Below are 14,121 nucleotides of genomic sequence, written 5' to 3' on the forward strand. Positions count from 1 at the left end.
TTGCAGAGCCCAACTCTGGCCTACCACACTAGTCCTTTAGCATATGTGCTCAGCACCTGGCATGTCTGCTAAAGGGAGGGTTGTTGTGATTATACCCAATATCTATACTTCAGTGACAGTGGACATATTCTCTTATATACCTGTAGTGGACATTCTCCCTCATATATCCTTTACATACTATACATTCTTTATCTTCTATATACCTATGACAATATTTTTCCATCCCTTGTTTACCTGCACATATATATCTTTTTATATCTTTATATATTCACTTCCTCATACATGAATATACAATGAAACTCTCCGTTTCCCAATTCCTAGCAGACTTTAGCAGAAGTAAGCCAGACACACGAAACCACAGTCTTAACATTACCGCTTTTAGCAAACCCACTAGTCAACATAAGCAGTTTACGGGAAATGTATGCAAATAGTTCAAGTCATAACCTCCAATCATACCGGACCATCCACACGTGGTACCTAAGACAACTCGCTCATCCCATCTTGCCCCCTCCTGACTGATACGATGTGACGGGCAATGCCAAGAACAGCAGATGACCGGATGCAGGAAGAACCTTAAAGAACTTATCCAATCGTCTATCCATCCGTTTTATCTATGCAATCTTTGGCCTGCCCATAAAGGGCAGATATGTTAAATTCTGTAAAAGAGGCTACGTGCCCCCAAATAAAGGAGAAATGAGGAAGTTTTCATATTGCTTCTGGCTGTGCGCACAGCCTCATAACATTAATTTGGAAGGATTCAAACATTCCCATTGATCACACCGTGGACCCCAAAAGGTCATCCACGATAGGTTCATCTTGACTCCCTATCTCTGTAGAGAATGATGTCTTCTCACCAGCCGAGGAAGCTGAGAACTGGCTGCTGTATTTAGTGCCCTGCAGTGAATCCTGTGTGATCCTGTACTCACTATATAACAGGGGGGCAATGGGCTAATATGTCATATTATGGTCAGTAATCTGTAAATAAGACATCTCCATTGTATGCTGTCACTAATCTTCTATAACCCCCTAGTAGTGAGACATTTCATGGAAGATGTTCTTGTTTTCCCTCGGATTCCTTAGGTACAAGACTCTCACAGATAAAGACGATGGTCCTTTCCATCAATGACCCACCAGGGATGGAGAAGGACAGAGACCACATGGCTGCCCGGATATTAGACCTCACCCTGGAGATCATCTACTGGATAACTGGGGAGGTGAGAGCTTCACATGATGTCAGTCTTATCTCTAGTAATAAACAGGGGAATGACGGGAAAGGTGAAGGATTCTTAGCCTCCATGTAGTGATCAGTGTCTCACCATCCACAGGATTACACAGTAGTGAAGAAGTGGTCTGGTGAGTGTGTGACCCCTCGTGTGTCAGGAGGATGGAGCCGGACCCAGAGCCCCATCACTGAGCCTTCACCTCATTCACTGATACATGAGCAGAAGATCCTAGAACTTACCCACAAGATCACTGAGCTGCTGACCGGAGAGGTGAGCGCTGCTGGGAATGGGGGACATTATATAATACCGCCAAGGGAGGAGTCTGGAGGATGACGGTATATTGTGTGTGTCAGGTTCCTATAAGGTGTCAGGACGTCACTGTCTATTTCTCCATGGAGGAGTGGGAGTATTTAGAAGGACACAAGGATCTGTACAAGAACTTCAAGATGGAGGATCAGCAGCCTCTGATATTACCGGGTAAGAGGAGACTTTCCTTTATTGTGGAGGACAGTTTTGAGGGTCATCTTAACCCTTTAGTGACGGTCCTATAGTGTTTTTACTTCCTGCAGCTTCAGGACGTAAAAACTATCTCCCTCCATACATCGCAAGTGTCAGCTGTTTCCTACACTGCGGGCAGCAGCCCCGACAAGCCGTGCAGCTGATTGGGCTGTTAACTCTTTAACTGCCCTTTAAATCCCCCAAACGATGTTCGGGGGTCCTGTATGGCCCCCCCACGATGAGATCACAGGGAGCCATGCGAGTGTCATGGCAGCCGGGGGCCTTCTGAAAGGAAGCTATCTTTGTGGGGTGACTTGATAGGCTGTCTGTCAGATCACAGTATGATGTAACGCCGTGGCATAACATCATACTGCAGGAGTGATCAAAACATTGCATGTTGTGGTCCCCTAGGAGGACTAAAAGAAAATGTAAAAATTAAAAACAATAAAGTTTTACTAATTATTAAAAAAAGTAATGAAAGTTAAAAAAAAAAACCTTTTGCCATATTTAAAATAAAATAATGTTTTACAATAAAACAATATATATTTGGTACCGCTGTGTCCATAAAAGTCCGATCTATGAAAGTAATGCATTACTTACCCCGCACGATGAATGTCATCAGAAAAAAAAAAAGAACGCCAGAAATACACTTTTTTGGTCAATTTGTCTCCAAAAATTTTTTATAAAAAGTGATTAAAAAGTTGTATGTATTCAAACTTGACAGAAAATAATTTAAAAAAATTAAATATCTTTAAAAAAATGCAAGTAGTACAGCAAAAAAAACGATAACTTTGGTATCGTAGTAATCGGACTGACCCATTGAATAAAGTTATCATGTCATTTTTGTTGCAGTTTGTGCGCAGAAGAAACAAGATGCACTGAAAGATGGGAGAATGTTGTTTTTTTTCCATTTCTTTCTACTTAGAATTTTTTAAAAGTTTTTCAGTACATTATATGGTACAATAAATAGTACCATTAAAAAAGACAACTCGTTACGCAAAAAACAACAAACCCTCATACATCTAGATCGATGAATAAATAAACGAGTTACAATTCTTTTTTAAAAGGGGGGAGGAAAAGACGAAAACAGAAAAAAAACAAAAAAGCTCCGTCACTAAGTGGTTAATTTAGGCTCATCCAATTATCAGATAGACACTGTATTCAGACTTTTGTGGTTATTTCCTATAGATGGATCCAGTCAGAGAAATCCCCCAGAGAGATGTCCCAGTCCTCTATATTCCCAGGATTGCCCAGAGGAAGAGGAACATGTCCCACCGGATCATCAGGTAGGTGAAGCTGAGAATTCTGTAAATCCTCTACAGACTAATAGAAAGCGTCATTACATCAAGCTTCTCTGGCAATAGTGTAGTACACTGTGTGCTCTATTGCATCTTGTTTTTTTTGTCAAATAGTTTCTAGTGTCTTAAAAGAAACCAGGATACACACTGCAGGGTTCATAAACTTCCTCGTGTTTGGAGATTAATTTCTACATTGTAGATCTAAATAATAGGCATAACACTGACATACATTGAAGAGTCATTCTCTCACTACTTAAGATACATGCTCTTATAGGCTAACTGAACTTTTTAAAAACCTTTGAAATGTCAAAAGTTTTAATCAGTGGGGGTATGGATCACAAGAGGCTGCTGATCGCTGAAATTAAGGGTCTGTAGCACTCATCTTAGCACTGGGCCCTTTGGCTGCGATTGTTGCTTGTCAGCAGCTGCAGGCGGGCACTTAGATGTCTATAAAAGTTTACTAGTAATTATTAGGAAATTATAGTACCAGTATATGCCACACCGCTCTGCTACATGCACGTCACACATAGACAGCTCTGCTACGTTGCTTTCGCATTTGAGCTGCACGGGATTTACGAACTTTAGCAGCTTGCTGAGGAGACATGTTGGCTTGTTGCTTTCACATATAAGCTGCATGTGATTTACGAACTTCAGCATCTTGCTGAGCTTGTAGCTTTCGCATATCTGCTGCACGAGATTTACAAACTTCAGCTGGTGGCTGAGATAAAATCGTGGCTTTTCGCTGTGTCATGTAAGCTGCATTAGTTTCACGGCGGCGTTGAACCCTCTGTGGTGACATGTTTGCACGACAGCGACAGTTTGTTTCAACACTGGACAACTGTTGAGGATTAGATGAAGGCTGGACTGGTGTTGGGGTCATTAGCACTTGAGATGACATGATATCACATTCAGGAGATGTAAAGATAGTGCTGAAGGACTATGCTTCAATGTTGTTGGTCATTATGCACCGCCAGCTATGTATATGGACATTTGTGAGGTGTTATTTATTGGAGTCTCCACACAGGTGTCCAGCTGTTTCACAACAAACTGCCAGACTAAGTACTGCTGTATTCATGGCAACTGAGGTCATGAGTGTTTGTGGGGGGTGTAGTCCGACCATAATCCCTCATTCAGCGCAGAGACCATGTGACTGATCACATGATGATGACATCATCACTGGTTCTGTCAGCACACAATCTATGTATGTGTAAATTTTTGAGGTGTCCTTTATTGAAGTCTCCACACAGGTATGCAGCGGTCTCGCAGCCAGGTGCAAACTTCCAGACTGAGTACTGCTGTATCCATATCAACTGAGGCCGCAGGGGTTTGCGGGGGATGTAGTCTGTCCATAATCCCTCATTCACTGCTCAAGGAGGATAAAGGACCTGTGATGTCACCGTCATTTGATCAGGGGTGGAGCTAAGAGCCGATAACTGATTACATGATGGTGACCTCATCACAGCTACTGTCAGGCTCTGTATGTAACTCACACAGCACATATGGACTGATGGACAAGTGGTTGTTAGCACTTTGATAGGTTTGTCTTCAGCTGCTGAGAGTTTCTAACAGGCAAGGATGACATCTGAATGGGCACAATATTTGGGTGAGCACTGAAGCCCCTTGATTTCAATGAGCAGCTGAGTTCTCAGCACCAGGCTTCCCACTGATAAGAATTTTTGACACACAGCTCTGACATGTTAAAATTTATAAAAGGTACTTTTTAGTACTTTACCGAACATTGGTGCAGCCTCATCTACTGTAGAATATGCAGCCCAGTTTTTGGCACCAGAGTTGAACTAAGTACAGGGAGGAGCAAGAAAAGCCATGAGGCGTGGAGAACCTCAGTAATGAGGAAAGATTAAAAGTAGTACTTAGTCAAGAGAAGAGACTTCTAAGGGGACATGATAACCTCATACAAATCTATCACTGTAAGGCTGGGTTCACACGGGGCGGATTTGCCGCAGAAATTCCGTGCGGAATTTCGCTGTGGCAAATCCGCATGCGGCCGCTAATCCCGGGATTAGCCAGCCATGTGGACAAGATTTCTCAGAAATCTCGTCCACACGGGACGGCAAATCCGTTGCGGCTAATCCGGCAGAAACCGCCGCTGCGGCGCGGATTTGCTGACCGCAGCATGTTCTTTTTTTTTTTTCTGTTGCGGTCGCGCTCTCCTCTATGGGACGGAAGAGCGAGCGGCAGGGCCGCTTCAAAACCGCCGCGGGTTTTGAAGCAGCGGTTCTCCCGGCGGAAATGTCGCGGTTTTTCGTTGCGGCCAAACCGCGACATTTCCGTCGGGAATCCGCCCCATGTGACCGTGGCCTTAGAATATTGTGAGCAGTTTTTCACAGTAAGGTCATCACAGAGGACAAGAGTGCCCGCTTGACTTTGTTGAATACCCTCAGAATTGGTTTTAAAGGGAACCTGTCATCAGTTTTTTTACATAGTAAATCGCCTACACTGCTTTAACCCTTTCCAATCCAATTATTTTTTCTCAGCCATTCTCCCCAGCTCCAAATAAATTGGAGCTGGTGAGAATGGATGAGAAAAAATACATTTCCCTGCACCCTCCTGAACTGCACCGTGGGGGGGGCCTGCTTACCTGTCCGGCGTCTTCCGCATTCTCCCTTCTGCCTCCCGGCTCGGCGGTCACATGATCGCCGAGCCAGGAGACAGAAGGGAGAATGCGGAAGACGCCAGACAGGTAAGCAGGCCCCCCCACGGTGCAGGCTCCCGGATCGGCGTTCATGTGACCGCTGTGGGTCAGGTGACACCGGCGGTCACGTGATCGCTGGCCGAAATCTCCGTGCATTACATAGTGCTAATTGAGTGCTAATTGAGTGCTATGTAATGTGTTAAGGAGAAGGCAGAAAGGATTAAAAACCCTTTCTGCCTTCTCCTCAGGGGTCCTCAATGAGGACCAGTGCAGGATTGTATCTGCACCCGATGTGTCTGACGATCGGGTGCAGATGCACTCCTGCACTGCAGTGTCGGCCCTGCCCCAACATCGGAGCTGTGGAGGGAAATTATGATGTCGGGGCAGGCCCGACATTGGATTGGAAAGGGTTAACAATGATGTCATGGGCAAACGCAAAGTTACTTTGTTGAATATCGTGTTGCAAGCATGCCTGTAAAATGTAGGGTTTTATATTTCCATCGTCCGTGGTGGGCAGACCAGACCGACTGTGATGCCCTGCATACCTCCACAAACATTCTCCTCTTTGTGCCAGAAATGTGGACATATCCTTCCTTCATGTCAGTGCCACCATGGTCTAAATCTCACGCATGCGCCGTAACCTACTGTACAGGCGCATGCACAGTTCACCTGTTGCAAGCAGATTCAATAAATCCAAACGGAGGACAAGGCCCTTACGAGAGATCTACACCAAGGTTGGCGATAACGAGAACGTCTACAAGTCACTTGTACAGAGAGGAGTGTATTTAGGCAGGTACGCCAGGCATCAGTCTTGCTGGTCAGTCCACCACAAATGGTAAAAAAACTGATAAGTTACCTTTAATTAGCAGAACGTCAACTGTAAGATAGACTTCAAGCATTTCATGACGCAAAATAATGAGTAAAATACTTGGTTGAATGATCCCCACTTGTGAAGATCCTTCTCTTTTTAGGGCAGATTGGTTCATGTCTTCCAGGGAGTTTGGGCCTTCTAGATATAAGATAAACTACGGGGTCTTTCTATTTTTCTCATGTATTCTTGTGGGATTCTTACAGGAAAGTTCTGATGGAACAACAAGTGGACTTGATAAAGCTATATCGGTGAACGGTAAGAGCCTTTCATAAATGCTGTTTGATTGTGAATTAACCCCCTCATGACGCGGCCTTTTTTTTGTTTTCGTTTTTTCCACCCCCATTTAAAAAAATCGTAGCTCCTTTATTTATCCATAAATAATGTGCTACTTTGATAGTTCGGACTTTTACGGACGCGGCGATACCAGATATGTATTTTTATTTTATTATTTCAATTTTTTAAATATAGATGTAGCAAAAGGGGGGTGATTTAAACTTTTATAACTTTTTTTTTTGTTTTTTACAACTAAAAAAACTTTATTGATCTTTTTTTTTTTACTTTATTTTTAACTCCCCCTGGGGGACTACAATATGCGATGCTTTGATCGCTCCTGCAGTATGACGTAATGCTACAGCATTACGTCGTACTGCAATTCGACAGGCAGCCTATCAAGCCACCCCACGGGGGTGGCTTGATAGGCAGTCTCTCAAGGCAGCCTTGGGGCCTTTCAGAAGGCCCCTAGCAGCCATGACACCTGCATGGCTCCCCCCGATCTCACAGTCAGTACTGACAGCGGCATTTAAAGGGTTAGTAGCCGCGATCGCCTATTCGTCCGATCGCGGCTAATTCCCGCGGGTGTCAGCTGTAATAAACAGCTGACGCCCGCGCTGTATGAAGAGCGGTCGCCCCGTGACCTCTCGTTATACATACACTGACGCTCTAGGACGTAAATGTACATCCTGGAGCGGGAAGGGGTTAATGGGATAACTTATTGGAAGTTCAAAGAAACGTCTTTGTCCTGATCATTATTGTTAGCACGAATAGTAACCCATTTAGCATCGTAATATTCTATCATGATGCTTTGCTGTGATACAAGGGGACATGATAAAATCATACAAAGCTATATAATATCATAGACCTAGGATCTTGGCCTGTAATATGTGAACCCCATGGGGGTACATGTCATGTTTGTTCGGGACACTTGCAGTCTCCTCATGTTGTCCATTCTATTCGGGAAGCAGTTTTAGTAGAATCCAGACTGTGAGCAGCTGAAAAAGGAGAAATGACTAGTGACTTCTGTGTGAACATGATGTTCACGAAACTTGAACTTTTAGAGGAAGTGTAGGACACAGTCTTGTGGTACCTTTAACAGTATGTAAAAGTATATGCTAACAGCATGTATAGTATATGCTAATTAGCTATAACATTTAAAACATGGACAGATGAAGTGAAAAACACCAATTATCTGGTGATTAGAGATGAGCGAGTATACTCGCTAAGGCACATTACTCGAGCGAGTAGTGCCTTAGCCGAGTATCTCCCCGCTCGTCTCTAAAGATTCGGGGGCCGGCGAGGGTCGGGGAGCGGCAGGGGAGAGTGGGGAGGAACGGAGGGGAGATCTCTCTCTCCCTCTCTCCCCCCCGCAACTCACCCACCTGTCACCCGCGCTGGCCCCCGAATCTTTAGAGACGAGCGGGGAGATACTCGGCTAAGTATCGCATGGGGAGTTCACATGTAGTTTAGTGGTTAGTGCATAACTGTTGAGGAATAGTCATAATGCAGTGATGCCAGTGAACTGGCACCACACCACCACTAGGTGTCAGTAGAGAGCAGATCAAGAGTCAATGGATAGATGCAAGTGAAGCAGACTTTGTGGGCTGTAAAATGAAGAAAAGGTTGCAAACGTGAGCTTGTGCTTTTCTCTTTGTCCCAGAGATTATAGCCCCAGTGTTGTGCTGTGATGTCTGATGAGCTGCACAGGCTTTCAACAATCCCAGCTCTGCCGCATCTCTGCTCTGCAGCCTGTATGTGTGTGGCTTGCTGCTTACAATAACTGGCAGTCCCAGAGTAGAGGATGGCCCCCTCTCTAGTTTCAGGAGACCCCCAGTCCAGATGAAGCTCCCCACCTCTTCAGCCTCCCTCTCCGTCTATGGCAGCCTTAGCTCTCCCAGTGCCTGCAGGCAGATCCAGGGTTCTCTCACCTCCCCTCTGGCATCACCACCTCCTCAGCTGGCCCTCTCTCTCCAGCAGCTGTGCCTCCTCTTCAGCTGCCTCCTGGTAGGAGCTCACTGCAGTTGTCCGCGGCCGGCCCCCACTTCCGGTCGGCTGTGCTCCCAACTCTAGCCCGGGGATGCGCCCGGCGGGGTAGGCCCCGATTCTGCAGCTCCAGCTAGAGACCTGTGGAAGGTCTCGTTTTGCGGCTCCTGCTCCGGTGGTGTCAGAGGTGCGGTTCTCAGCTCCAGGGGTGCTCTCAGGATGGCGAGATTGCCTCAGAAAGTCTCCTCCAGCTGGGAGCTCTTGAGATAGCGTCCGTTCCCGCCGCTGGCTAACCCCCCCCCCCCCCCCCATACATCTATATTGATAGGAAAATTTAAGTTATGGTTCTTGGAATCTTGTAAGAAATCTTTCACACAGGATGGAATAGGCTGCACGATGCACTGCATGTCGCAGGAAATCCCACACCAAAATTCACAGGCTACCTGCGGGTTTTGATGCAGAATTGGATATGGCTGACTACAATTCTGCATCAAAATCCGCAGTGTGATGTGGCATTCCGCTTCTGTGGATTTGGCTGCATCCTGTGGCATAATTCTGTCCATTGGAAAAGGTCTCTAACACCACATGTGCTAGCGAAGGGCTCTTAATGATCCCAATGAGCAAACTAATGCCTCTAAGGCAAGTCAGTCATAAGAAAATGAAAGATTTATTGCCGTTTAAGAATATCAAACAAAAGGTTTTAAAAATATGTTATAGTAGTGCAAATGAAATTTACTTTTAGCTTTTACTTAGTTTAGCTTGAAGCTGTATAACGCTGCTTAGGTGCAACTTCATACAGGTCAACATTTGGGTAAACCACCATTTTTTTTTTCCATAGATCTTATAATGCCTGTCTTTTTGTAAACTTTACCAGATTGCATTTTTGGGCATGATTTTGAAGAAAAATTAATTTTTACCAATTTTTTTTTCCCCCAGAAAAAGATTGGATGAGAGGACAACTTGTATCTGCATACCATGAAGTAGAAGATGGCTATACCACACAACCTAATTCAATAACTACTAATGTACCTGTAGTGCTTCACATCAGAGATCTATCCGCAGATCTCACCTGTCACAGGAAACCTTCATCTAATCAGTCACTGGTTGGAAAACCAATAACTGAACATAAACAGGGGAAAATATTTCCATGTGGAAAACATTTTAACAGGATATCTAATCTTTCTTTGCCTGAGAGAATTGACAGAGATGAAAGGCCATTTTCATGTTCAGAATGTGGAAAATGTTTTGGCCAGAAATCAATTCTTGTTAATCATCTGAGAACTCATACAGGAGAGAAGCCATTTTCATGCCTTGAATGTGGGAAATGTTTTAGTCAGAAAAGAAATCTTTGGAAACATCAGAGAATTCACACAGGGGAGAAGCTGTTTTCATGTTCAGAATGTGGGAAATATTTCGCCAATAAATCCAATCTTAAGGTACATTTAAGAAGGCACACTGGAGAGAAGCCGTTTTCATGCCCTGAATGTGGCAAGTGTTTGAGAGAGAAATCAGATCTTTTGAAACATATGAGAATTCACACAGGAGAGAAGCCGTTTTCATGTTCAGAATGTGGAAAGTGTTTTAGACAGAAATCGGGTCTCGTTATACATCAGAAAACTCACTCAAGAGAAGATCCCTTTTTATGTTCTGAATGTGGGAAGCATTTTAGTCTGAAATCATACCTTATGGAGCATCTAAGGATTCACACAGGGCAGAAGCCATTTTCATGTTCTGAATGTGGGAAATGTTTTACTCAGAAATGCACTCTTGTTACACATCAGACAACTCACACAGAGGAGAAACCATTTTCATGTTCAGAATGTGGGAAATGTTTTAAACAGAAATCGGCTCTTGTTAAACACCGGAGAACTCACAGCGGGGAGAAACCTTTTTTTTGCCCTCAATGTGGGAAGCATTTACGTCACAAATCAAGTCTCATAGAACATCTAAGAAGCCACACAGGGGAGAAGCCATTTTCATGTTCACAGTGTGGGAAATATTTTAGCCACAGATCAAATCTTGTTACACATCAGATAACTCACAGAGGGGAGAAGCCGTTTTCATGTTCAGAATGTGGGAAATGTTTTAGCCACAAATCAAGTGCTCTGAATCATCTAAGAAGTCACACAGGAGAGAAGCCATTTTCATGTTTGGAATGTGGGAAAACTTTTAGCAGGAAATCGGGTGTTGTTCTTCATCAAAGAACTCACACAGGAGAGAAGCCTTTTTCATGTTTAGAATGCGGGAAATGTTTTAGCCAGAAATCGATTCTTGTTAAACATCAGAGAACTCACATAGGGGAGAAACTATTTTAATGTTCAGATTGTAATAAATGAAACAGGTGTGGAACTTTTATTGTAAAGTCTAAGGATGCCTTCTGATGTCTAACTTAACCCCTTAAGGTTGAGTGTCTTAAAAGTGCAGTGCAGAAAGTAGTCCTTGGAGGACCTGTTCCAAATCTTTGTAGGCACTACTGTTGTATGAGCAGGAGAAGGACCACCAATCTACTCTAATGACGCAGATCAGTGGTCACTTTTTAGCTTTCTTTGCATGCTATGCTCAAATCTGATTACTGCATCGAAAGCGAAAACAAATGGATCATTCACCTTTAGTCTCATTTATAGTTCTACATGGAAATAATGAAACAAAGCTGTGATCTTTGGGGCATGTACAGCTAACGTGTTTTCATTTAGGTTTTAAGCCGGAAAACCTCCTGAAGTACACTCTATTAGCGAGAGGCCAAAAGAGTGACCCCCTAACACCCCCCCACATACACACACACACACACTTGTCTCTGCAATACGCGGTGAATGGAATCAATGAAAGTACATTCATTTTCATTGACCTACTCACACTAGCGATTTTAATTGCGTATAATACGCACATAAAAAAAGAACACAGCATGTTCTATTTTACTGTGTATTACTCCCGTACAGCCCTTTTATTCGCTGAGTTGCATATTAAATGCTGTACATATGCAACACATGGTGTAGATACTGCATTTCAAACGCAACGCCACTTAGAGACAGAGTGGGGAGCTTAAAAAAAGTCCAACCAATAAAGTGGACAACCTGGAAGTAATAATGTCTGAAGAAAAGCATGAGATAGTAACAGAGTCCTGGTTGGATGAAAGCTGTGACTAGACAGTGAAGTTACAGTGTGTTCAGAAGAGATCGTAAAAACCAGAAAGGGGGAGGAGTTTGTCTATATGTAAAATCCTGTTTAAAGCCCATATTATGGGAAGGAGAAGAACATGTGTAGTCTAGGAGTGGAATTACATCGAGGGAAAAAGAATAAAATCCTCATAGGGGTTTTCTAACAGAAGCTACTGAAAATCTATAATTGAAGCAAATAGATGAAGCAGCACTTCATAACTATCCAGATATAAACTGGGAAGCCGAAACCTGCGGATCTCGTAAAGGTAAAAACTTTCTGTTAATTACTAAAAGACCTTACCCAACTTGTACAGGACCTGACTAGAGGGATGGCCATTCTGGACTTAATATTAACCAACAGACCTGACAGAATAATAGGGGTGCAGGTTGGGGGCACCAGGTAAATAATACCCTAATATAATACATTTCAGCTTGTCTTTTAAGAGTGTTTTATAGGGCAGCTACAAAAATACTAAATTTTAGGAAGGCAAAGTTTGACCAGCTGAGAGATGCCCTGAACCATAGTGACTGGGACAGTGACCTTAAAAATAAGAGTACTGTACATAAAATAAATGGGAAGTGCTTAAAAACTAACTGTGAGAGGTTCATACCTTAAGGAATGAAAGGGTTAGTAATAGGAGAAAACCAATGTGGCTAAAAAAAAATGCAAAGAGGGCAATAAACAGCAAAAAGAAAGCGTTTAAACTACTAAAACAAGAAAGCAGCAAAGAAGCGCTAAAAACCTGTGGGAAAAAAAACATGTAAAAAGCAGCAAAGATGGGGACAGAGAGACTTATTGTCAGGGAGAGTAAAACTAACTTTAAACTTTCTTCAACTACCGTATATACCGGCGTATAAGGCGACGGGGCGTATAAGACGACCCCCAACTGTCACCTTATACGCCGGTATTCAGTGGAGAAAAAAAAAAAAATTTTATTACTCACCTCCCACGGCGTTCTGTCGCGCTCCGGCAGGATGTCGCTCGGTCCGGCAGGCTGTCGCCCGCTCCTCGTCCCCGCCGCAGCATAGCTTTCTGAATGTGGGGCTTGAAATCCCCGCTTCCAGAAAGCTAATACACACGCCGGCAGCCATGACATCATTGAATGGCTGTGATTGGCTAAAGCACACGTGGCTTCAGCCAATCACACTATTCAATGACATCATTGAATGGGTGTGATTGCTAACACGTGCGCCTTCAGCCAATCACAGCCATTCAATGATGTCATTGAATAGTGTGATTGGCTGAAGCCACGTGTGCTTTAGCCAATCACAGCCATTCAATGCTGTCATGGCTGCCGGCGTGTGTATTAGCTTTCTGGAAGCGGGGATTTCAAGCCCCGCATTCAGAAAGCTATGCTGCGGCGGGGACGAGGAGCGAGCGACAGCCTGCCGGAGCGAGCGACATCCTGCCGGAGCGCGACAGAACGCCGTGGGAGGTGAGTAATAAAATTTTTTTTTTTTACACTTTTTTTTTTTTGTATTACCGGCGCATAAGACGACCCCCGACTGCAGAGCAGATTTTTCGGGGTTCAAAAGTCGTCTTATACGCCGGTATATACGGTATATAAATATTAAAAGGATTAATACTGAAAGTGTTGGCCCTTTAATAAATAATTTAGGAAAAATTGTAGAAGGTGGTGATGAGAAAGCAAATCTATTAAATAGCTTTTTTTCCCGCGTATTCACAGAGGAAAATGAAATGTCAGATGAGATGCAGAGTGATAATGTAAACTCTCCTTTAAATGTCACCAGTCTATCCCATAAAGAAGTGCAGAGCTGGCTTAAAAAGATTAAAATAGACAAACTATTGGTCCCATTGGCATACACCCCAAGGTATTAAGGGACTTAAGTAATGTGATGCACAAACCCTTGTTCCTTATATTTAAGGACTGTATAGTGACAGGGTCTGTTCTACTGGATTGCCGATATTCAAATGGGGTCAAAAAGCAACCTGGAAACTACAGGACGTCTTACTTCCATTGTGAGTAAAATGTTTGAAGGGTTTCTAAGAGAGGCTATCCTAGAGTAACTCAATGTATCAGCATGGGTTGATGAGAGATCGCTCCTGTCAAATCAACCTGATCAGCTTCTACGAGGAGGTAAGTTGTAGACTGGACTAGAGAGAGTTATTGGATCTTGTGTATCTGGACTTTTCCAAACTGATACT

At 43.6% G+C, this 14,121-nt stretch overlaps 2 protein-coding genes across 2 annotated transcripts in view; both read left to right on the forward strand.

Annotated features, from left to right (window-relative positions):
- The window catches only part of LOC136620537 (oocyte zinc finger protein XlCOF6-like), a 36,527-nt gene extending 25,373 nt beyond the window's left edge, over positions 1-11,154 (forward strand). Inside the window, exons 4-9 of the mRNA XM_066595388.1 lie at positions 1,081-1,214; positions 1,326-1,493; positions 1,577-1,700; positions 2,910-3,007; positions 6,747-6,798; positions 9,736-11,154. Coding sequence (XP_066451485.1) covers positions 1,081-1,214; positions 1,326-1,493; positions 1,577-1,700; positions 2,910-3,007; positions 6,747-6,798; positions 9,736-11,114 — 1,955 coding nt within the window. The 3' untranslated portion in view covers positions 11,115-11,154. The remainder of the gene's footprint in view (positions 1-1,080; positions 1,215-1,325; positions 1,494-1,576; positions 1,701-2,909; positions 3,008-6,746; positions 6,799-9,735) is intronic.
- LOC136620111 (uncharacterized) overlaps positions 1-14,121 on the forward strand; it is a 534,467-nt gene that overhangs the window by 301,068 nt on the left and 219,278 nt on the right.

The sequence above is a fragment of the Eleutherodactylus coqui genome, chromosome 3, assembly GCF_035609145.1.
Source record: "Eleutherodactylus coqui strain aEleCoq1 chromosome 3, aEleCoq1.hap1, whole genome shotgun sequence".
NCBI classification, from domain to species: domain Eukaryota; kingdom Metazoa; phylum Chordata; class Amphibia; order Anura; family Eleutherodactylidae; genus Eleutherodactylus; species Eleutherodactylus coqui.